The 22,896-nt window shown below is 39.7% G+C and overlaps 2 protein-coding genes and 1 pseudogene across 2 annotated transcripts; 2 read left to right on the forward strand and 1 right to left on the reverse strand.

Moving 5' to 3' along the window:
• Window positions 1–12,636: 12,636 nt before the first annotated feature.
• On the forward strand, window positions 12,637–14,354 carry LOC149146046 (tRNAse Z TRZ4, mitochondrial pseudogene; annotated as a pseudogene).
• On the forward strand, window positions 14,351–15,028 carry LOC149146047 (RNA-binding KH domain-containing protein RCF3-like). Its single transcript, XM_089452640.1, has 2 exons — window positions 14,351–14,548; window positions 14,696–15,028. Exons 1-2 carry the CDS (start codon window positions 14,351–14,353, stop codon window positions 15,026–15,028), a joined length of 531 nt encoding a protein of 176 aa, XP_089308766.1.
• A 6,503-nt stretch (window positions 15,029–21,531) lies between these two features.
• Window positions 21,532–22,020, reverse strand: LOC149146048 (uncharacterized). Its single transcript, XM_089452641.1, has one exon. The coding sequence runs from the start codon at window positions 22,018–22,020 to the stop codon at window positions 21,532–21,534; it is 489 nt and encodes a 162-aa protein (XP_089308767.1).
• Between the last annotated feature and the right edge of the window lie 876 nt (window positions 22,021–22,896).

Below are 22,896 nucleotides of genomic sequence, written 5' to 3' on the forward strand. Positions count from 1 at the left end.
GTGCTTGGTCTTTGAATGCATGACTGGGTTCTTTGAAATGCTGATTGCACTTGTATTATCACATAAGATGGAGATGGGTGGTATACAAGTGATTTGAAAGTCCTGCAAGGTCTGCATCATCCAAAGGAGTTGAGTGCAGCAAGATGCAGCAGCAACATATTCCGCTTCAGCTATAGACAAGGCAATCAAACTATGTTTCTTGCTGAACCAAGATACTAATGTGGAACCCATAAAGAATGCACCACCACTTGTGCTCTTCATGTCATCCACGCTTCCGGGCCAATCTACATCTGTATAAGCATGAAGTGTGAGATCTGTATCTCTAGGATACCATAAGCCATAGTTTTGAGTTCCCTGAAGATATTTGAAGATTCTCTTCACTGCCTGAAGATGAGTCTCCTTTGGATTTGCCTGAAATCTTCCAACTATTCCCACTGCATGCATGATGTCTGGTCGGGTACCTGTCAAATAAAGTAGACTTCCAATCATAGATTTGTAGGTTGGTTGATGCACTGCTGCTGATTCATCATTTGCACTGAGGCTACATCCTGTGACCATGGGTGTACATACTGGTTTTGCATCTTCCATGCCATATTTTTTCAAGATCTGCTTGAGATACTTGGTTTGAGACAAAAAGATCCCTCCTTCTTTTTGTTGGATTTGCAAACCAAGAAAATATGTCAGTTCACCCAGCAAGGACATTTCGAATTCTTTCTGCATCACCAAGGCAAAGCTTTGACTCATAGCTTCTTCATTGCTGCCAAAGATAATGTCATCTACATACACAACAAGTATTAGCAATTTGTCATTTTCAACTTTTATATAAAGATTGCTATCTGCTGATCCTTTTGAAAAACCTTGTTGATGAAGATATTTGTCCAAACGATAGTACCAAGCCCTTGGAGCTTGTTTGAGACCATAGAGAGCCTTTTTCAATCTGCATACAAGATTTGGATCATTTCCAAGAATGAAACCATTTGGCTGCTCAATGTATACTTCTTCTTCCAAGTCTCCATTCAGAAAGGCTGATTTCACGTCCATTTGAAATACTTTGAAGTTTTGAAAGCTTGAGAGAGCAAGGAACATTCGGATGGCCTCAAGTCTTGCAACAGGAGCAAAAGTTTCTTCAAAATCTATTCCTTCTTGCTGCGCATACCCTTTACAAACAAGTCTGGCCTTGTTTCTAATTACTTCTCCATTTTCATTCAATTTATTTTTGAAGACCCATTTTGTCCCTATAACATTGTTATCCTTTGGTCTAGGAACTAACTCCCAAGTGTTGTTCTTTTTGATCTGCTCAAGTTCTTCATCCATTGCTTTAACCCAACATTCATCTTTGCATGCCTCTTTCACATTTTGTGGTTCAGTGGAAGAGAGTAACGCCAAATAGCTTGAAGCTTCTGCAATTGTTCTTCTTGTTTGTACACCTGCTTCTTTCTGCCCCAAAATCTGAGATTCTGGATGATTCTTCTGAACATATCTGGATGGAGTCTTCTCTTCTATCCTTATCTGCTCCTCTGGTTCTTCTTGAGGTTCTTCTTCTTCATCATTCTGTCTTTGAGGGTAGTCTTCATCTTCTTTGATATCTTCATGATTTACTTTCCTAGGAAAGTATCCCTTCTCATCAACCACTACATCAATGCTGTCAACAATTCTTCCAAGTCTTTTATTGTAGCACTTGTATGCTTTGCTGTGTGGAGAATAACCAAGAAGAATGCCTTCATCTGCTCTAGGTTCAAGTTTGCCAAGTTGCTCATCAGTATTCTTAATATAGCATTTGCTCCCAAAGATTTTGAAGTGCTTTACCGAAGGAGTCTCACCATACCAGAGCTCATGAGGGTTTTGAGTGCTGTTCACCCGGACATTTGTTTTGTTGAGAATAACAACCACAGCATATGCTGCTTCACCCCAGAAAGTTACGGGAGTTCCAGACTCATCAAGCATAGCACGAGCCATTTGTTGGACTGTTCTGTTCATTCTTTCCACCACTCCATTTTGCTGAGGAGTTCTAGCTGTAGAGAATTCTCTTCTTATCCCATATTCTTCACAGAAATCGAAAAATTCATTTGAGGTAAACTCCCCACCTCTGTCGGATCTGAGGCACTTAATTTTGTATCCTAATTCATTTTCAACCAAGGCTTTAAAGGATTTGAATTTTTCGAATGCTTCATCTTTGTGCTTCATAAGTCCTAACCAGAAAAACCTGGAGAAATCGTCAATGAATAATATCAAGTATTGTTCTCCTCGAGGTGTCCTTTTCCTGAATGGACCACATGTATCTGTATGTACTAGCTCAAGAGGCATGCTAGCTGATCCTTCCTTCTCCGGAAAGTTAGTTCTGGTTTGCTTTCCAAACTGACATGATTTTCATATGGTGTTGTCTGGAATTTTGATATCTGGAAGACCACGAACTGCCTGATATTTGCATGCTTTCCTTATTTGTGAAAAGCTTAGATGCCCCAACCTCCGGTGCCATAACCAGTGCTCATCATCCTTACTTAGATAGCATTGTTGTTGTCCTTCTTCAAATATGTATAGATTATTTGGAGTTCTTTCACCTTTGATCACTGTTTTACCTGTATCAAGATCACGAACAAGAAATCCATTTGATCTAAATATCACCTCGGTTCCTTGATCACACATCTGGCTGACACTCATAAGATTATGCTTCAATCCATCAACATACAAAACATTTCCAGCTTTGACCTTTTCTTTTAACTGAGCAGTGCCTTTTCCTTTTATAGCTGCAGGAGTATCATTTCCAAAAGAAACTTTCTTTCCCTTTTCTAAAGCAGAATATGATTCAAGTTTTTCTTTATCACCTGTCATATGCTTCGAACATCCACTGTCAATGTACCATAGATTTTCTTGTCCCTCTGCATAAAATGCTATCCCACATCTTTCTGTTTGTGGTTCCTTTATTCTCCATGTTTTGGTGCTTGAGGCTTGTTCCTTTGTCTGCTGAAACCTGCTCCTGCATTCAGAATCTTCATGACCAAAGTTATTGCAAATAGAACATTCAACTTCATTTTCAAGAGCCGAAAAGTTGTTATAGGTCCTTTTTGTAATCCCGGTCATACTTCTTTGTTTTTGAGCTTCTCTAGTCATGATTGTTTTATATGCAACACATTGAGCTGCTTTGTGACCAAAGTTATGGCAAGAGAAACATTTTCCATTGAAGAAACTTCTGCGGTTATCAAATCTACCGGCCAAATGATTGTAATTTCTATTGTCATCCATTCTTGAACCAAATTGAGAAGATTTTACCTGTGGCTGGTTGTAGCTTTTGTTCACCCTTAAGACGGATTGCCCCTGATAGTCTTTGTTTGCAATTCGTCCTTGCTTCACCTGGTGATCTCCATTGTGCTTTTGCTCATTCCTTCTTGCTGCATCAAGGTAACTTCTTGAGGTGGATTCTTGAGAAGTTTCTCCATTATACCCCAGACCTGTCTTGTTTAGTGGAGAACGCTGTACATTGATGATCTCATCCAGAGTTTCAGATCCTTTGACAAACTTAAGATTAATAGCCTTTGTTTTCTCAATCTCTTTTCTAAGACCAACAATTTCACCTTCTAATTTTTCAAGATATTTTTCTTTTTCATCAATTTGAAATTGTAGAGTATCAATGATCATATTCTTTTCTTCTATACATCTCTTGAGTCTAGTAATTTCTTCATAAAGGCTATCCACATCTATAGCATCCATGTAATCATCATCTTCAAATGCCATTAAAAGTTTATAGTCATTACCTCCTTCATCTTCATCACTATTTGATAGACCATCACTATCTTCATGAGTGTAGTAGCTTTTATTATTTGCATTTTGTTTCTTGTTCCATCTAGCAGGTTCCTTTCCTTTGTCAATCTTATCCTTATGAGGACATTTCGCAGCATAATGACCTAATCTTCCACAAGCAAAACATTTAAAAGGTAACTTACCTCTGAACCTTCCAGTACCCCGTTGAAGGTTTCTGACAAAATTTGATTCTTCTTCTTCTTCTGGTGTGTGACTTGCTTCATAGTAGTCTCTTTTGCCTGAAGCCTTGAAAGCGGCTTCTTTCCTGTCTGATGGACCTCCTTTTCTCATTTCATAAGCAGTTAGAATTCCGTGTAGCTGAGACATAGTAAGAGTTCGTAGATTTTCCTTTTCTTCTATTGCAGATACTTTAGATTCAAACTTGGGGGACAATGATCTTAAAACTTTTAAAACCACAATAGCCTCTTTTATTTCTTCACCCAAGTTTTTCATGCAATTAAAAATCTCGTCTACCTGAAGGAAATAGTTAGCCACACTTTCATCATTATACATTCTGAGATTCTCATATTGAATCCTGAGGGTTTGAAGTTTAGCACGCTTTACCTGTTCATCTCCTTCGTAGCTCAAGACAATCTTGTCCCATATTTCCTTTGCGGATTTATATTGCATAACCTTCACGAATTCTGTTTGAGATAAGCATCCCAGCAGAGTATTGACTGCTTTAGCATTTGTTTCATATTTCTTCTTTTCGGCCGGATCTGTAGGAGTAGCTGAAGGAAAAGTGTAGCCTGTATCTATGATATCCCAAACTTCTGTACCAAGAGATTGAAGATAGGCAGTAACTCTTACCTTCCAATAATTGAAGTTTCTCCCATCAAAAATTGGTGGCTTGATTGATGCTTCCCTCTCATAGTTGCTCATGATGAATGATCTTCCTTCAAGCGATCAAGCTTCTCTGAAGGACCTGCTCTGATACCAATTGTTGGAAATAATACTGAGAGGGGGGGGGGGGGTGAATCAGTATTATCAAGTTCTTTTAATAAATCTTCCTTATTTATACTTTGAATTATTTTTGCATGTCAGTACCATAAAATAATGAGCATGAACAAGAAAAAATAGATAGTCACACCAAAGAACACCAGATGTAAGGTGGAAACCCAATGTGGGTGAAAACCACCTGCTACAATATGTCTCTATCTTCTATCAAATTAGAAACTCCTTTTACAATGGTTTTGTACTGGTGACGTCCTTTACCAGCATGCAGGCTGCAACCTGCAGAGAGCTACAACTCTCTCTCGTTTTCCAGTCTCTCCTGGAAGGGAGCTACAACCCCCTACTTCTTTTCTTTCAAGGACCACTTTTCATAAATTTTCAAACTGGATCCATAAACATCAAGAGATCATCAAGTACAAGTAAATCACCCAGTCAACTATAGTAACCAGATCAATAGTAATAGTAAACTAAACCCAGAACACCTTATCAACAGAAAAATTCAGCCAACAAAAGTCTTAAGACAGATCCGTAGTTTTTCTTTATCTGGCCTGCGTGGCTCCGCACTTCACCTTCTGCTCCCCTGCGTATACCCGTAGAGAGCCTTCTGCTGCACTGCGTATCTACGCACCTGCACCTTCTGTCGCGCCGCGTACATATACTGTAGCTCTGCACCTGCGGCTTCTATCGCGCCGCGTACCTCTACTGTAGCTCCACACCTGCAGCTTCTGTCGCGCCACGTATCTTTACTGTGCCTCCGCACCTGAACCTTCTATCGCGCTGCGTACCCACGCACTGCGCCTTCTTCTGCTCTGCGTACCCACGCACTGCGCCTTCTTCTGCTCTGCGTACCCACGCACTGCACCTTCTTCTGTTGTGCGTACCCTCGCACTTGCACCGTTAATTACCTGCGTACCTCTGATTAGGGCCAAATTGGCAGTCCACCAGTGTGCCACAGATAGTCAGATGCCCAGATCTGATCATGCGCCCGAGAGATCACACTTCATAGATTCACTTTCAACTTCACTTTTATATAGATAAAGCTTTTAAACCGATAACCCAATATTTCAGATCTTAAGATATTCAATTTGTAAAGATACCTTAGCCAAGTGATCTCCTTTGCTATTTATAGTCAAGCCCTTATTCACACCATGGGACAAAACCATCAATAACCAATACAAGGGATCCAAACCGGGGCTAAATTTGATCCTATACCACGGGCCAAAACCATAGAATCAAGAACGGCGGGCTAAATACCACGGGCCAAACATAAGAAACCCCACGTGAGCGCGCTTCTCTGCCTTGAAGTGAGTTAAATGGGGGTCCGCACCTCATGAACGGGTAACCTGCGGGTATGTACGCACTTTATCTATGATATTCCTGCGGGTCTGTAGCTTTTGTACGGTGTACCTGCATACCTCTTATTTTCCAACATTTTGAGAGCCTGAATAGAGCATTGCCACTTAAGAGAGTTTCCATCAAGTACAACACCTGTAACATAGAGTCATACCAGAAACATAATGCCAACACACTGGGCTAGAGACGAGACTTTGCTTGGGTTCCGGGTCACAGTTTGCAGTTCAGTTCAGGGGTTATGGGTCGAGCAAATGGTAATCAGTAAACCAACAATCAAGGGTAGATCTAAGGAGGTTCCAAGAGCTACCATGAGGGCAATTAGAGAGTTTTTGAATCAGTTGTTTAATTCATAAAAAAATCTCAGAGATTGACTGAAGCGACATTTATCTACTTTGCATTTTCATAGAAAATGCAGTTCGAAAGCTACCTGGCTTGACTTCAGGCTCCGTCTATAAGTTTATAAAATAAACAACAAAGAAGATAAACAAACAACCTAGTCGCTCCCCAGCGGAGTTGCCATTTTGTTACAGGGAAAAGTGTCTACACAGAACTGCTTATCCCACTAAGGTGTGGTAGCTACCTTAGAAACAAACAAAGTAAAGCTACTTTCGTTTTTCCTTTATGAAATATAGATGAGAGAAGAATCAAAGAAGACCAACCTCTGTCTTGCGCTTATCTCCTAGTTTGATTCCTCTCTCTCTTGATAGTCTTTTGCTACTTGCTCCCTTGTACGTCCAGCTTCATAGAGTACCTGTAGGATCACAATAGCATAACACTATACAAGAACATGGATCTATAATCATAAACAATCTAGGATCAGATGTAAATTGACCATACAAATGCATAAAAAGATAAATGACACAAGAGTATGGAGGAAAACTTGAATAGCTTTTATTGATAATCAAGAAAGAGCCGAGGGAGTTACAACCAGTTGTTCTGACCCAGCATCATCCTCTCAGCAAGTAAGCCCTTCTTCACCTCATACAAAGCTTAGATCACCCAACACTATGATGTTGTCTCAAGAAACCAACAACAATTCCTTACAAGATGCAAAATTCCAGCCTCTGGATCTCTGGGATGAGGGATCCATATATAGATATCTGTAAGGGAGATGAGTCAGCTTGTGATTTGATTAGTGTCTTCCCTCTAATAGTTCTTGCTTCCACTTGGAGATTGATGATGTCTTACTCATCCTTGGTCGAATTCAGAGAGGCAAGTGTCACAGGAGAAGTTTCTGGAAGATTCCATGCCTCTCCACCTCGCGGATTGACACTGCCATTTGTCACTTCTCGCCCATCGCACCCCATAGAAGGGCTTTTTGAAATGAAGTGAACCCACAGAGTGTACTTAGGTGAGAAGCAACGAACTTTGCCTATGGAGCAGCTAAAATGATCCTGTTTTGACTAGTTTTGAGCAGTTTTTCATGGAGAATTTCTGGGAGAAGCTATAATCAGTTGACCTTGTTCCTTTAGGGGTTAGAACAACAATTTTAGGGACTTAGGAGCCCTTGGTTTATGGAAATTTCATGCTTGGGGTTGCAGTGCCCAAAAATGTCTATAACAGCAGGAATGCGCAAAGTGGCATTCAAGAAGAGAATTCTCAGGCCTAAAATCAACGCCTACATGATTCTAGGCTAAAAATTTAGCAAAGGAATAGGATTCGATTTTGGCTTTAGTCATGATTTCATGGGACCCACGCTGCAGTGTCTGTCTTTTTAATTGGTCATCGGAGAAAATCAAAATGTAACGTTGTTTCAGTTACTGATGGTTGGCTTTTCATTTCTGTCAATAACGATTAAACAATCCTCACTTTGGGTTGATCCATTTCCTGAAGGCAGAGTTTATTTATTGTGTGGAAAAATTCATTTGAAGGGTTGGAGTTCTGGGAAACGGTGGAGGAATAACTCAGCGTTTGGCTGTACAATTTTGACAGAGGATTAATTAAATGGTGCAGCTCTGATTTATAACATTCTTGCGGTATGAATTTAGCATGTGTTGCTTCCTTTATGTCTCATATGTCTTTGTTATGTTTCGCCATTCATTCATGATCGTTTCTAGCTGAATAATTTTAAGTGAGAAAGGTAGAATTTAGTCACTGCTCTTCCTTGAATAAGTGTTCAGATTTTATGTGTTTCCTTCTTCTTGGAAAGGATTCATACATTAATTCCCTTTTCAGCTTTCTTAAACAGTCTTTTCACCTCATCTAAATTCAATTTGTTTGCTAAAACCTCATGCCTATCTCCACTTATGAAATATCCTGTGCCTTTGGTTAAATCTCTGCTCATGCTGTCCTTGTCCCACACAGCCTAAAAACTCAATCATTCATCAAAATACCTCTATCACATTTATTTACCTAGCCTAAAATCAGTATCCATTTTTGCGTCATCTCAGAGCCTATTGTTTATTTTCCTGAGTGTGACTCGGAGAGATCCCTCTCCTGTTCTGGTAGGGCTAGCTACCAGATTGAGTGTGGTTTGTCGTTACCCTGAATTTTTCCTTCCTTCAGCCTAAGGCAAAGTTAGGTGCTAACATAGTGGCAACCATACTGGGGAAGAAAATGGTTTTCTTGTAGATTGTCTTGCCCCAGTACATGCATTGAGTTCAGATCTGATGGTTGATGGTGGACAACGATCAGGCATAAGAAGGCTGAAATCATTCACCTGGCGACTCCTGTAAAGACTCCACTGGAGGACTAACTCTTTCTCTGAGAAAATGGCAGGATCTTACACAAAGTTCGGGTATCCAAAGTGGAATGGTATTCAGGTCCTACTCTGCTTTCTTGTGAATTACTTCTTTTCTGTTCTTGAAGCTGTCCTAAAAGTTTTTCAGAACTTGTTGTATGATAAAGGTGATCAAAATCTTCAATCGACCCATTCAAAAAGTGTAAATAGTGAGTTTCCCTTTGATCCTGGCCTCCTTACTTTCCCTACATCTTATGATGACTCTCTTCAGAGTGATGAGCCTAAAGAACACAAACCTGATCCCGTCAATCTTGTATATATTCCTAAAGCTGTTATAATCCCAGATAGGTATAAACCTCTTGTTTTACCTTCTGTTCTTCATGCTTTCCCCAAAAACTATGATCTATACTTGCCAAGATTTGATGGTGAATGTAAGAATGTCAATGCTGAGCAACATGTGCAGAATGTTGAGACTTTTCTAGAACTTTTTGAAATTGATGAAGAAAATGTCAGTATAAGGATTTTTTCTCTTTCTTTGCGAGGCAAAGTCAAGAGTTGGTTCAAAGCCCTGCCTGATGCAAGAATCACAGATTTACAGCAGTTCATCAAAGTTTTTCTTGACAGGTGGAGGATCAGACAGAACCTTTTCCTTATCGTAGAAGAGTATAATCAACTGAAAAGACTGCCAGGGGAGACAGTACAATAGTTTTCAGCCAGATTTAATCAAGTTTATTATTCAATGCCGGTTTATATAAGACCCCCTCCTAGATCTGCTCTCTTGCATTACCCGGGTGCCTTTGATCTGGAAATGGAGTTTTAGCTGAGAGAAAAGAATGTCGCAACACTTGAAGAGATGCAGAACAGTGCAGTAAATGTAGAGGCTCACTTGCTGATCAAAAGGGAAAGGCTGAAGGAAGAAGAGATGAAAAACGAGGATTCAGAGAAAACGACACCTTCAGAGGAAAAGCTTGACATTTTGGCAAGTGCAGTAGAAGAGATGGTGCGGAAAATGGCTGCAAAAGATGAAAATGACGTTCATGAACAAGTTGCTGATCCAAAACATTTTGTTTCTTATCTCAGTTGTCATAAGGATTGTTTTGTAGATCATCTAGGAAAAGAAAGACCTGCTGATATGACATGTATGCTTGAGGATGTGTTTTATACTGACGATTTGCCTCAGTTTGCTCAGTATGATGATGATGATTATGTTCTCCAGACAGAAGCTAATCTTGCAGACAAATCAACAGCTAGTTTGTGGGATGAGGAAGTTCACTCATAGCAACTCAAGTATGGTGACCAACCGATGCATATCAGCTATGACAATGACGAGGAAAGTGCAAAAAATTGGGAAGTAAGTGAAGGATCTTTACCTTTTTTCTTTGATTCATGTCAGTTCATCAAAGACAATTTCCATGCAATCAAAAATTAGCTGTCAACTAGTCTTGATTTGGAGCCTCTTGAGGGCGATGAAAACTCAGTGCCAGACTTCTCATATTCAGATTTCCAACCCCCAAATGCCATTAATTGTCAAGTTGCAGATGAGGACATGGACGTTGGCACATGAGATCAAATGATACAAGGAGATTCCTTACCTTTCTGTTTTGAATCATTTTAATTTTTGAGAGGCAAATTGCATGGTAAATTTTCAAATGAACAGTTTGTAGGAAATCAACAATCTCTCAGTTTTAATGTTGAGGACGAGATAGCTGGCAAAATTGTTGAGCAATTCGTTGATAAGAAATCTTCCCCTGAAATGATTGACGAAATCATTTTGGATATACAACCCTCTCTAGCACCAGATTTGCAGCCACCAAACACAATTGAAGGTCTGATTACAGATAAAGGTGTGGTAGCTGAAATACACGATTTAATGATGCAAGAGGATTCAGTACCCTTTTGCTTCGAAGCATTTCAATTTTTAAGGCAGAATCTTCGTAATATCTCTAAAGAAAAAGATGAAAATCCAATAGGATGTCATACAATTTCAATAGATAAATCGCAGCAGTCTCCTCAAGTTTTTGATGATCCTTTTGCTCATGTGTTAAATTCTGTTTGTTGTAAAAATTCTTCCCTATCAGCCAACCATGTGACAAAAGACAATGTTGATAATAATCTGTTTCAAAGGTCACCTTCATTGTCTTGTTTAACAGATTGCTCATTGCATAGTCCATACCAAGGTTTGCAGTCATATGAGGAGTTTGATAAAGGATGCCTGTGTTCTGTTTGGAATTAGCAACAAAGTTTGGTTATTCACGAAATTCAGGATCCTTTTGACAACTCGCTGCAATCATCAAAGATAGACAATGCAGATGTGAGAAAAATCCTAATATCCAGCTATGATGGTTACTTGGACTAGAGTAGTAATGTGTTAATGGAAATCAATAGCGATGCTTATGAAGATCCTTTTGCATTATTCTTGAAGTCATCCAGCCAATTCATGCTTTGCAAGTTTATCAGCAGTGAACTTGATTCCAAGTTTCCATGGGAGTTGCCTTTCGATTCTTCCCTTTTCACGCGCATCAGAAAGCATTTGGGAAGAGATCAAATACCAGCCATGAAGCTTACATGGTTGCATTGGCTGTTCCATTTCACTTGATTGGGTGGTGGAAAGAGTAATTAGGGTAGGTTTGATGAATAAGCTCAAATATGAGCATCCTTCCAGTTTGTCAGTTAGGATTTAGTCATGTTTGGTTTTATTATGGTTTTCAGTTTTAGTCTTAGGTCAGAGTCCGTCTGCATAATGTCAGTTTCCATGTTTTGACTCCATAGCCCAATGGACTAAGGCACTGTCTGCTCACCCAAAGATCTGCAGTTCTTGGCACCTCCATGGAGCTACCATCCCCATTGGAGCCAATGTTAGAGTCGGTCTTGTCAGTCCTCCGTCAGAGATCAAAACTCTTTTTGCATATTCATTTTTAGGTGTCTCCCTCGATTCACTTCGTTGCATTCCGCTAGGGGCATGCCATTCTTTGACAGAAGGGCTTGGTTTTCTTGTTTCCCTCATGCTTGTTCCTGCCGGGCTGGTTAAAATTTCTCTATGTTCATCAAAACTTAGTTCATGTCATTCACAGTCATAGATGATTATTTTGGTCAAAAAGAATCTTTTAGTTTTTGAGTTTATGGTTTAGTCTTTTGACATGTTTAATAAATGACCACAGGCCATGAGGATGGTTTTCAAAGAAGTTCTCAGTTCAAAATTTCATCATAAAGCATATTCGAGGACATTTCTTGTTCAAAACTTTGTTTTGAATAGGAAATTGTCAAATTTGTTTTTGTAATAAAATACTTTTGTATCTTTCCTCCATAAAATATTTCAAAAGCAGGCCCTGGTCTTCCTTAGTCAAAATATGCCTATATCCCTGCAAAAATCAACCAATTTCATCATTTTGAGTCCAGAAAATCAATGAGAAAGCCAAAAGACAGAGTTTCATTAAATGACAAAGTGCCATAGTCAAAAAAATTATGAAGGGGGTTTTTGAAGAAGTAAAAATTTAAACCATATCTTGTCAAGATATTTCAAAGCTATTTATTCCTTTGCAACAAGTGCCATTCAAAAAATTCAAGAGAAAGGTCAAGTTTGAAGTTTGAAGAGCAAGTAGTGTTTGAAAGGGCCGTGACTGTGTGTTGGTGTCAGAGCGCGACGCATTGAAATTGGGCGCGGCGCACATGGAGCCCGCGGCGCATTGGGAGAATAAGCGTAGTGTTAATTTACACAGGCGCAGCTCACATGGAGGGCGCGACGCACTGGGTATGCTGCGCAGCGCATACAGTTGAAAGGCCTGAAACTACTAATCCTTGCTACAAATCGCTCAGAACTTGCTCGGATTTGATAATCATGGCAGCATGTCCCCTCGATGGCTATGCCAATTCAATGCCATACTCTCGTCTGCAAGTTCTGGACATATGTTTTTGAAAGTAGAGGGTCTCATCTGACTGATCGTGGGTCCTCTTCATCTGTGGAAGAGCTAGTTTTTCGTGTTTTATGTCCAAATAAGAAAATTGGCAGTGTAATTGGGAAGGGTGGTAGTATTATTAAACGCATGCATGAAGACATTGGTGTGAACATCAGAGCTATCGATTCTGTTCCAGGGTCTGATGAGCACATTATTATAATATCGTCAAATTAGGTTCCCAATGACAGTCTGTCTCCTGCCCAAGAAGCTTTACTGCACATTCAAAATCAAATTGTGGACCAGGGACGAGACAAGGGTGGTGTTATCACCACAAGGCTTCTAGATCATATATTTCTTACACGAGTTTGCTCAGAAACTGCGGGTGGCATTCCAAGTCTTCTCCTGACGATGGCTAGTAGAGGGGATGATGGAATGACAGTTAACATCTGGGGCCCATCAGATTTAGAATTTTTAACTGGTGCAATGCGGTCATTTATTACAAATTCTGCTGTTGTTCACACCAATAGTTTGGTCCAGGGCATGTCTCGGAAGAGAGGGCAGTGAATCACAATTCAAATGGAAGCATATCAACAAACTCAATTATACTTGTTAAAGATGAGATTGTGCAGATATCTGCTGTTATTCTATTTCCTAATGCTGTAGGAAGCGGCGAGGAACTAAAGAACAGTATACAGTTTTCTAAGGAGGTTGATAGTAAATATGAAGAGGAAAGTGCAAATTTATCTCAAAAGTGTCCTCGTTTAGGATCAGATAGGTTATCTGAAACTGAAAAAACTAACTCAGGAATCCAGGTGAGATATAAGCCTGGTGATATTGCTGTAGTATACATCTGTGAATTGCCTGATATCAAAGGAAAATTTGATCCCTCAAAGGCTCAAGCACTGGGGTTAAAGCCAGGGCCTAAGTATCAGGAGCTGCAGCTTGGAAAGTCTGTGATGTCAGACAATGGGAATGGAATGGTACATCCAGGTGATGTGATGGGGCCATCATCCCCTGGTCCTATTATCCTCCTTGTTGATTGCCCTTCTATTTCACATTTGCCAGATTTTCTCTCTGCACCTGCTTTTAGGAATTATTTTCTAGGCGTCGACAATGCATCTGAGAAATTTCAGAAACAAGTGAATTGTGTTGTTCATCTCACGCCTGCTTCTGTCACTAAATATCCAAAATATGTGCAATGGATGTCGAAATTTGGGTATGCTGAACACATTATAGTTGGACATGAAGAAAAGAACATGGAATTTCCAATTCTAAAGTCCAGTGCAAGAATTTCAACACGACTTAATTTCCTTTGCCCACAACTTTTCCCTGTTCTTGGTTTTCGTTCTCTTAATGTTGCAAACAAGTCAGAAGGGGCTTCTGGTCAAATGAACCAGGTTCATGGTATCATTCCTGTTGCTAACTTACTGAAGTTTCGCTTGCGCCCTTATGCTCGACTTGGTTTGGATCGATCCTCTGTTCCTAGTTTTCCCACTGCATCAGATATCATTGATGAACTGCTTTCTGAGATTCCAGAGATTGTGGATGCTTCGAAACAGATTGCCCAGCTGTGGACTCCAGTGCTGAAGGAGCAATGTGAAAAGCCTCAGCTGATTGAACCTCCCAGTTCTTCAACTATGTTGGAAGAGCCTTGGCTACAGACAGGGGTGGTACAATGATTTCTGAATTAAGGTGGACAACAGATGCGAATATCAGAATATTACGAAGAGAATACCTTCCTCAGTCTGCTTTGGAAACTAATGAGTTGATTCAGATTGTAGGTGATATAAGGGTTGCGCGAGAAGCTTTAGTTCAGATAACTCCAAAACTGCGGGAAAATTTAAACCATGAAAGGTCCAGTACTGGCGCTTTGGTTTCTTCATCTCTAGCATCATTAAGTAGTAAAGAAAGAATCGAGCAGGGCTCTCCTAGTAGATCTTTCTCTTCTAACATGGCGTTTCAAGGTGGTGGTCATTCATCATCAAGCTATCCGACTATGCAGTCTTCAAATTAAAATCAGAATATAGGCAGTGTTGGCAATTCCTCTGAGTTTGAGGAGCCAATTCTTCGTCAAGGGGGTTCTGCTAGATTTGGAAGAGCTGCTGGTGGGTTTATCACAAAAACTACAGTTGAAGTTGTAATACCAGAACGCGCAGTTGCAGCCATTCTAGGAAAGTCTGGGAATGGTATTGTTAAAACTCGACATGCTTCTGGTTCTAAAGTGAATCCTCTTGAAGTCAAACCAGGAACATCCGAAGGATTGATTGAAATTTCAGGCACTCCAGAGCAAACAAATGCAGCCCAATGCTTGATTCAAGCAACCATTGTCAACATCAAACCTTTATTTCGTTAATATGCCAGTGAACAGATTTTATGATGAAGCGCATGAAATGTTATGGGTCCGTGAACTTTAGTGCTATTGGAAAACATCAGGCATTGGTCAAGTCCCATAATGTCAATAAGCTTTTGCAACAGCTTGAAGGCCGGTCCTTATCTTACAAATTTTTTTGCTCGGGACACTCAAACATTAAGAAGCAGGGGTCTTGCAACAGAATGCTTTATGTATCATGCTCGTGTTGTAGTTGTTACTTTTGCCATACTTATGCATTCGATTCATCTTCAGATTTAAAGAACACGTGGCGGATTTACCCATATTTTAGCATTAAAATATTGGAGACCTTTTCCTAATTTCTGTAAAGTGGCAAACGCATCTCTAGAAATTTGAGGGCGGTTGTGCAGGAATGCGCAAAGTGGCATTCAAGAAGTAGAATTCTCAGGCCTAAAATCAGCGCCTACATGATTCTAGGCTAAAAATTTAGCAAAGGAATAGGATTCGATTTTGGCTTTAGTCACGATTTCATGGGACCCACGCTGCAGTGTCTGTCTTTTTAATTGGTCATCGGAGAAAATCAAAATGTAACGTTGTTTCAGTTACTGATGGTTGGATTTTCATTTATGTCAATAACGATTAAACAATCCTCACTTTGGGTCGATCCATTTCCTGAAGGCAGAGTTTATTTATTGTATGGAAAAATTCATTTGAAGGGTTGTTGTTCTGGGAAATGGTGGAGGAATAACTCAGTGTTTGGCTGTACAGTTTTGACAGAGGATTAATTAAATGGTGCAGCTCTTATTTATAAGATTCTTGCGGTATGAATTTAGCATGTGTTCTTTCCTTTATGTCTCATATGTCTTTGTTATGTTTCGTCATTCATTCATGATCGTTTCCAGCTGAATACTTTTAAGTGAGAAAGGTAGAATTCAGTCACTGCTCTGCCTTGAGGAAGTGTTCAGATTTTATGTGTTTTCTTCTTCCTGGAAAGGATTCATACATTAATGCCCTTTTCAGCTTTCTTAAACAGTCTTTTCACCTCATCTAAATTCAATTTGTTTGCTAAAACCTCATGCCTATCTCGCCTTATGAAATATCTTGTGCCTTTGGTTAAATCTCTGCTCATGCTGTCCTTGTCCCACACAGACTAAAAACTCAGTCATTCATCAAAATACCTCTATCACATTTATTTACCTAGCCTAAAATCAGTATCCATTTTTGCGTCATCTCAGAGCCTATTGTTTATTTTCCTGAGTGTGACCCGGAGAGAGCCCTCTCCTGTTCTGGTAGGGCTAGCTACCAGACTGAGCGTGGTTTGTGGTTACCCTGAATTTTTCCTTCCTTCAGCTTAAGGCAAATTTAGGTGCTAACAAAACCCTAACCCTAGGAGATGAAGCGCTAACGGTTTTTTGTCTTGTTGGGATAAGTTGGACTGCCAACTTCTTGGGGTCGTAACTTTGGCATACGATCTCCATTTGACTATGATAATACCTCGTTTCAAAGATTTCCATGAGGAGGCAAAGAAGGAAAACATGAATCAAATTCTGGCATATCTGTTTTCCCAAAAAACATCTTTTAGGACCTCAAAATGAATTTGGAAATTTAGGACCTGAAAAAATGCCAAAAATATAAAGTTGTGCTAGAATTAAGGAAATTAAAAGGAAACAATGTTAGGGGTCCAAGTGGAATAGGTTGGTGGCCACCAATATCCACCTGGATCACATTCCAGTTTGTTTGGGTCATCTCTGATGCAAATATGGGCCTCCCTCATAGCGTGAACATAGACAGACTTGTGTCTTCTGATGCTTCATGGAAGGTTCAGTTGACCACCAATTAGCCATTGTTGTTCTCTGAGTGGGTTCTGATGAGGGGATGCTACCTAATTAAGGGTAAAGAACCCCCTTTCATGAAGCATGGTGATTAGATCCTCTGGGAGATAATGAGCATTGTTGCATTCGATCCATGGATATATTCTTAAACAGAGATGAGTACCCTCCCCCAATTTCCAAACTAGACCTTTTTTAATGAGGAGGAAAGAGTTAATAACAACCTTCTAGATAATTGAGGCATATTGGTTGTTCTTATTATTACTTTGGATTTAGTCTTCAAGGGACAAAGGGAAGATGTATTTTCTTTAAACCACTGAAGTCCATAAGCTCTAAGTAGAAAGAAGCCACCAACCCACTTTTGCTGCCAACACTTAGGAGAAGTAGGGAAAATGTTTTATACCCCATCCCCCCCAATGCCTTGGGCATAACAATTCTAGCCCATTTTGTCCACGAAAAAGACAACTGCTATGATGAATCAAACCATAAGAAAATATAGCAGATTTTTATTTTTATTTTTTTTAGGGTAGACATCCAGGGAGACATCTAATAAATGGGTATTGTTTCCAGGACAGATTTGATAAGTGCCAAGCAGCCAGCTCTAGATAGCCAATGCATGCTCTAGGATTTTAACCTTTTTTGATCTTGGACAGGAGCCTTTTCTAGTCAGCACAAGTATAAGAGTTTGGTTTGAGAAGGAAGGCAAAGTATTTGAAACCATGCTCCATACTGGCTAGATTGAAAGGAAAATAATGTTGGTGGAATCTCATCTCACCCTATTTGAGCTGAAAGTTGTGAGGGAGGATTTGAGTAGATTTGTGACCATACCCGTGGAAACTTCAAGGAGTGCTAAAGCTTCTTTGATTACTATTGCATCCCTTCGCGATCTATTACTGAAGATAAGGACATCATGTACAAAAATAATGTGAGTGATATGTAGAGTGGGGGTAACCTTGATTCCCTGAAGTCCATTCCTTCTATGAGCTTCCTCTAGAGATCTATTGAGACCTTCAACTACCAAAATAAAGAGGAGGAGGGAGAGGGGGCATCCTTACCTAAATCCTCATTTAGCTCTGAGAAAGGCGACGCATATCTATTAATGAGAACAACAAAAGAGGTTGAAGATATACAATTCATGATCGATTTTACAAAATCTAACCTAAAACCTAGCTGGGTGAGGAGAAGCCAAATTTAGATCCATCTGACTTGATCGAAGGCCTTGGATAGGCTGATTTTAAGGATGGCACCCTTCAGGCATCATTACTTTAAAATGTGAAGGCCCTCTTGGGAAACCTCTATGGCTTCGTGGATTTGTCTCCCGTCCAAAAAGGAAAAATTTTCCTTAGATATTGAGTTGAATAGAATGGGCTTGAGCATTTGGGAAACAATTTTGGCAATGAATTTGTAGATACAGTTGTAGAGTGAGATTGGGTGAAAGTCATTAAATGTGGAGGGGGGTGTTAGAAAATGTTAAGTGACAATTATTATATATTATTTTCCTTAACCTTGATAGTTCTTGTGAATATTTAGTTATCTTCTTTATCTTCTTTAGTTAGATATTTCATCAAACAATATCAAGAGAAATAATAGTAACAAAAAAAGGGGACGCAAATATAGGCTCTCAGCCAGGGAAAAACCCCTCCAAGGGGGAACCCATAAACTCTTCTCTTCTTATAATTTGCTTCAGATGAGATATAAAGACCCAATCCCTAGACCAAGTCCTTCTCCTATTACCAAGTCAGTGCTTTCTCAAGTCCTTCCTTTAGTTTGTACCAAACTACTCCACCTTGCAACTTCAACTTGCGAGCTACAACACTACTACTCGATCTGCAACTTTGACCCAACAACTTTGTCCTTGCATCTTCTTGGAAACCCTAATATAGCCTCCTCTTGAGACCTACTTAGAGAAATAAAACTCTCCCAAGGTCAACGAGGTCAAGATAAGGGTTTTCCCTCTTCTAGCTACCAGATTCTACACTTCGCCCTATTGCAACTCAGATATACAATTTTATCTTGTTTCTGCAACCCATAAACCTTATAATTCTACATGTGTGAGAGAGATAGAGCCAAATAACAAGAAATTTCACCCTCTCATCTTCTTCTAGACGTTCGATCTCCTTTTTTTGTCCTTCCCAACCATAGATCAAAATCTTTCTTGTAGATCAAACTTGTGAGTGAGTATGTCCCAAATACTTTTAAACTGCTCCTTTATATAACCTTCTCAAGGGGTCAAATTCCCTCCTTTAGGTTGAATTGATGATCTCAGGGTTGACTTGTACTCTTGGATATTCCAAGACTTTCTAGACTAAAAAATAATTATGTTTATAATTACAAATTATCAAAAGGGTCTTATAAACATGATGTTGATTCCTTTGACTCATGACAATAAATACTAAGACCTAAAAAACCCTAGAAGCACGAAGAACATGATTTTACTTAAAAGACCATCAATAATGAGCATGAAACCCATACTTTAATAATAATATATTTTCTTTTCTTTTCTTTTTTGTTACATAGGATACATATTGAAATGAGTACAACAATTATGAAGATTGAAACTAGTTACATTTTCAACAGGGGCGTCAGTCTAGGGGATTAAAGCAAGGAAAGTAGAATTGAATGAGGCATGGATGTGTCCATATGATATGGATTCCTCTATGAATCTATGGAGGTCTTCACCCAGAATGTCAGAAATCCCTAGAAAGAAATCGATCGACCACCTTTATCCTCTTGGAATTTTTTCCATTTGAAAAATGGCTAGGACCTTCTTGAGCGCATCCATGGATACAACTTGCATTAGATGATCATTGTCTTCAAGGTCGACAAATCTTGGGAAGAACAGGGCTAGGTGCACCACCTTTTCTATGGAGGCTCAAGGGGGTTCTTTAAAAAGGGTGTTGAAATGATTTTTCCCCAACTTTGCAAGGTCCACAAAATATGAGGCATTGTTCCCCTTTAGGTCCATAAGCTTCCATATCATGTTTCTCATTTTCCTCCCTTTGGTATAATTTTGGAAGAACTTAGTGTTCTTGTCTCTAGCCTCCAACCATATAAGCCAGGTTTTGAGTCTCCAAGTGGCTTCAATGTATGCCAAAAGGATTTTCTTTCTCCCCTCTAGATGCAATTTTCTTTCCCTCGATTCTTTTGATTCATTTTCTTCGGTTGTTTCCTCTGATATAGCCTTTAGGTCAGCTTCCACTTCTTTGAGTTCCTATGTATCCCTTGAAATTTTATTGACCAACCACATGATGGTAGCATCTTTGACATATTTGAGGCTCATGGTGAATTAGCCACCTACCGAGACATCTGATATGGGATTGAAAAGCCTCCAAGTTATTATCACAAACTCCACAAAGCTCTCATCTTTGAGCCAGGATGAGTTGAGCTTGAAGGGACTAGTGTGCTTGAGTCTCATTGCTATAACCTCCAACATGCTTGGGAAGTGGTCCAAACCTCCATGTTCCCCAATCCATTTTATTATCAGTGGCATTCTGTCCACTAGATGTTCAATGAGTAAGAAATGATCAAGATGTTTGGCAATTCGATCCTCCCCACTTCTCTTGTTCCACCAAGTGAGTCAGAGTTTGGTTGGCTTGATGTCGATGAGATTGTAGTCACTCAAGAGTCTCATCAAATAGGTCAAGTTGGGATCGACTTGGGCATAGGGGCCTTAGCTCTCCGCAATACCCAAAGAGAAATTGGTGTCCCCCCATGATAATATTGTCCTTTGAGAAGTAAAATTTCTATGAAAGGGATTTCTAGAAGGAGATTTTGTCTTGGGGTAGACTATATCTATTGAGAATGAGGAAGTCAAAGTTGAGTTCCACTGATAAAAAATTCTCGAGAGTAATCATTCATTCCTCCATTTTGTACTTAGAAGGGGAGCCATGAACCTCTAGAATGACCAATTTTCTTTCTCCTAGGACCTCCCTCTACCTCAAATGGAGATCATATTTTCCCACCTCCCACCCACTTCATCCTCCATGTGACTATGTCCACATTCGATTTGGGGGTTGCTACATGAGTAATCATACTAGCAGGCATATGTATGTTGATGTGATGATATGTTGGTTGTACTCTCTTTATAATTACACTTAGTATTAACATTACTATATGCATGTTAGGGTAGGATGCATTTCATATTGATTTTATCAGTATAACTAACCGCATATGATGTTTCTCATGATAGATTAGATTGCTTATATATATATATATATATATATATATATATATATAAAATATTTTTTTTTGCATATTTTATTGGTTTATGGGTTAACATTAAGCTTGGGTGATCATCAGACACCATGAAAAACATGCTGCCCCATGGCTTTGATCTTTGACATGTGCAGATAATAGGTCTATGGTGACCAAGAGATTGATGGAGTTCTCGTGACCTCCTGTTCGAGCAGCATCAGCCACTTCTTTGAGATATCATGTCCCAATTGGAGTCAAATGTTTTTTTTTACAGAAACGGGTAGTGGATATATTAGAAACTTGGCCTTAATGCCAAAGAGAGGATTACAAAAGGTGAGTCTAAATCCAGAAATGCCGAACAACCTTGCAAGACTGTGACAATTATGTTTAGCTCACATCTCTTTTTAGCTGCTACTATGCGGTCAATTTCAGAGATTTTCCCAAGATTTTGGATACAAATGAAATGATTTAATAGTAGGAAATAAAACATGACAATTTTCTAAATTAAGGAATTGGTTCCCATATTTCCTGTCTGCCTCTAAGCAGGGCACCAGCCGTAAGAAGGGCTGCTTTGTTAGCTTCAGTGTCCGCCTCCTTATTATTGGCTCTCAACACATGATAGAAATTCAAGCTCTGGAGAGAGTCTCCAAGGTCTGAAATTCTGTGAATCAGCCTTGCTAGCCTTAGGTCCATTGGCTTAGAATGAGTCATCATAGTGTTAATGATGACTTGAGAGTCTCCAATAACATTAGCCTCCCTGATGTTCAGCACTTTCAAAATCTTGAGTCCTTGAAAAAGAGCCAAAGCCTCAGATTGAATGCTAGAAGCGATGCCCAAACCCCAGGTGAAAATGTGGATCCTAAAACTAGCTAGATTTAATATAACTCCTCTAGCACCAACTCTACCAGGATTGCCCTTTGCAACCCCAACAAAAAATAGAGAGTACCTCTGATGTTTTGCAATCCATCCTTGGAACTCTTCTGCTGTAGCCATTATTTTCCAAACTTTTTGGAGGGAGGTACTCTGCCATTTTTTGGAACTGAAGATCAAGAGAAGATCCCAAATTTTTATCTTACTCGGTGAGATTTAAATCATCTTTGTGGTCTCTCAGGCACTCTTTTAACTGGAATTTAATTTTAACTACCACTAGCTTGACATCTTATTCATAGTTTCTAAAAATCCTTTTGTTTCGCTCAAGCCAAATCTGCCAGCAGATAATTTTAGGGAGAATAAACCAAGTAGCTCTAATAATTTTGTTTTTTGGAGGAGGACCAGGGTACCTTTGCAGCCATTTGACAAAAAAATCAGTAGTGGAGGGAGGCAATGCGAAGATGGAACTCAAAGTTTCCAGCAGCTCGGTCTAGATTTGCAATGTGAAGGAACATTCAAGCATCAGATGAGAAACGCTTTCTTGGTTTACCTTGCAAAGTTTGCACCCTAAAGGGCCATGGAAGCCACGCTTCTGAAGATTATCGTCTGTCAAGATTTTGGAATGGCATAACAGCCAATTGAAGAAGTCAATTTTTGGCAGTGAGGGATAATGCCATATCCCTTTCCATGGCTTTGGGCTCGTGGCCACATGGGGGCACTCACACAACTTGGCGTATCCCTAAGCAACGGAATAACCACTAGCCTGCACACCCCAACCTCTTGAATCCCTTCTTCGCATCCGCGTTGGAGCCAATCCCTGAAGCTTGGAGAGCAGTTCCCCACATTCCATAAACAAATTTGGGTGCGTTTCAAGTTTCCAGCTAGCCCAGTGTGAATCCTGCCAGACTGAAATGTCCCACAGGGAATGCAATCCAGCATCGTTCATCCAACTGCGCAACACTTGAAGAGAGCGACAGTCTCCCAGTGGCTCATTGTTCA

The sequence above is a fragment of the Pinus tabuliformis genome, chromosome X (assembly GCF_031772625.1).
Source record: "Pinus tabuliformis cultivar Carrire ecotype Pingquan chromosome X, CPIR1, whole genome shotgun sequence".
Taxonomy (NCBI): domain Eukaryota; kingdom Viridiplantae; phylum Streptophyta; class Pinopsida; order Pinales; family Pinaceae; genus Pinus; species Pinus tabuliformis.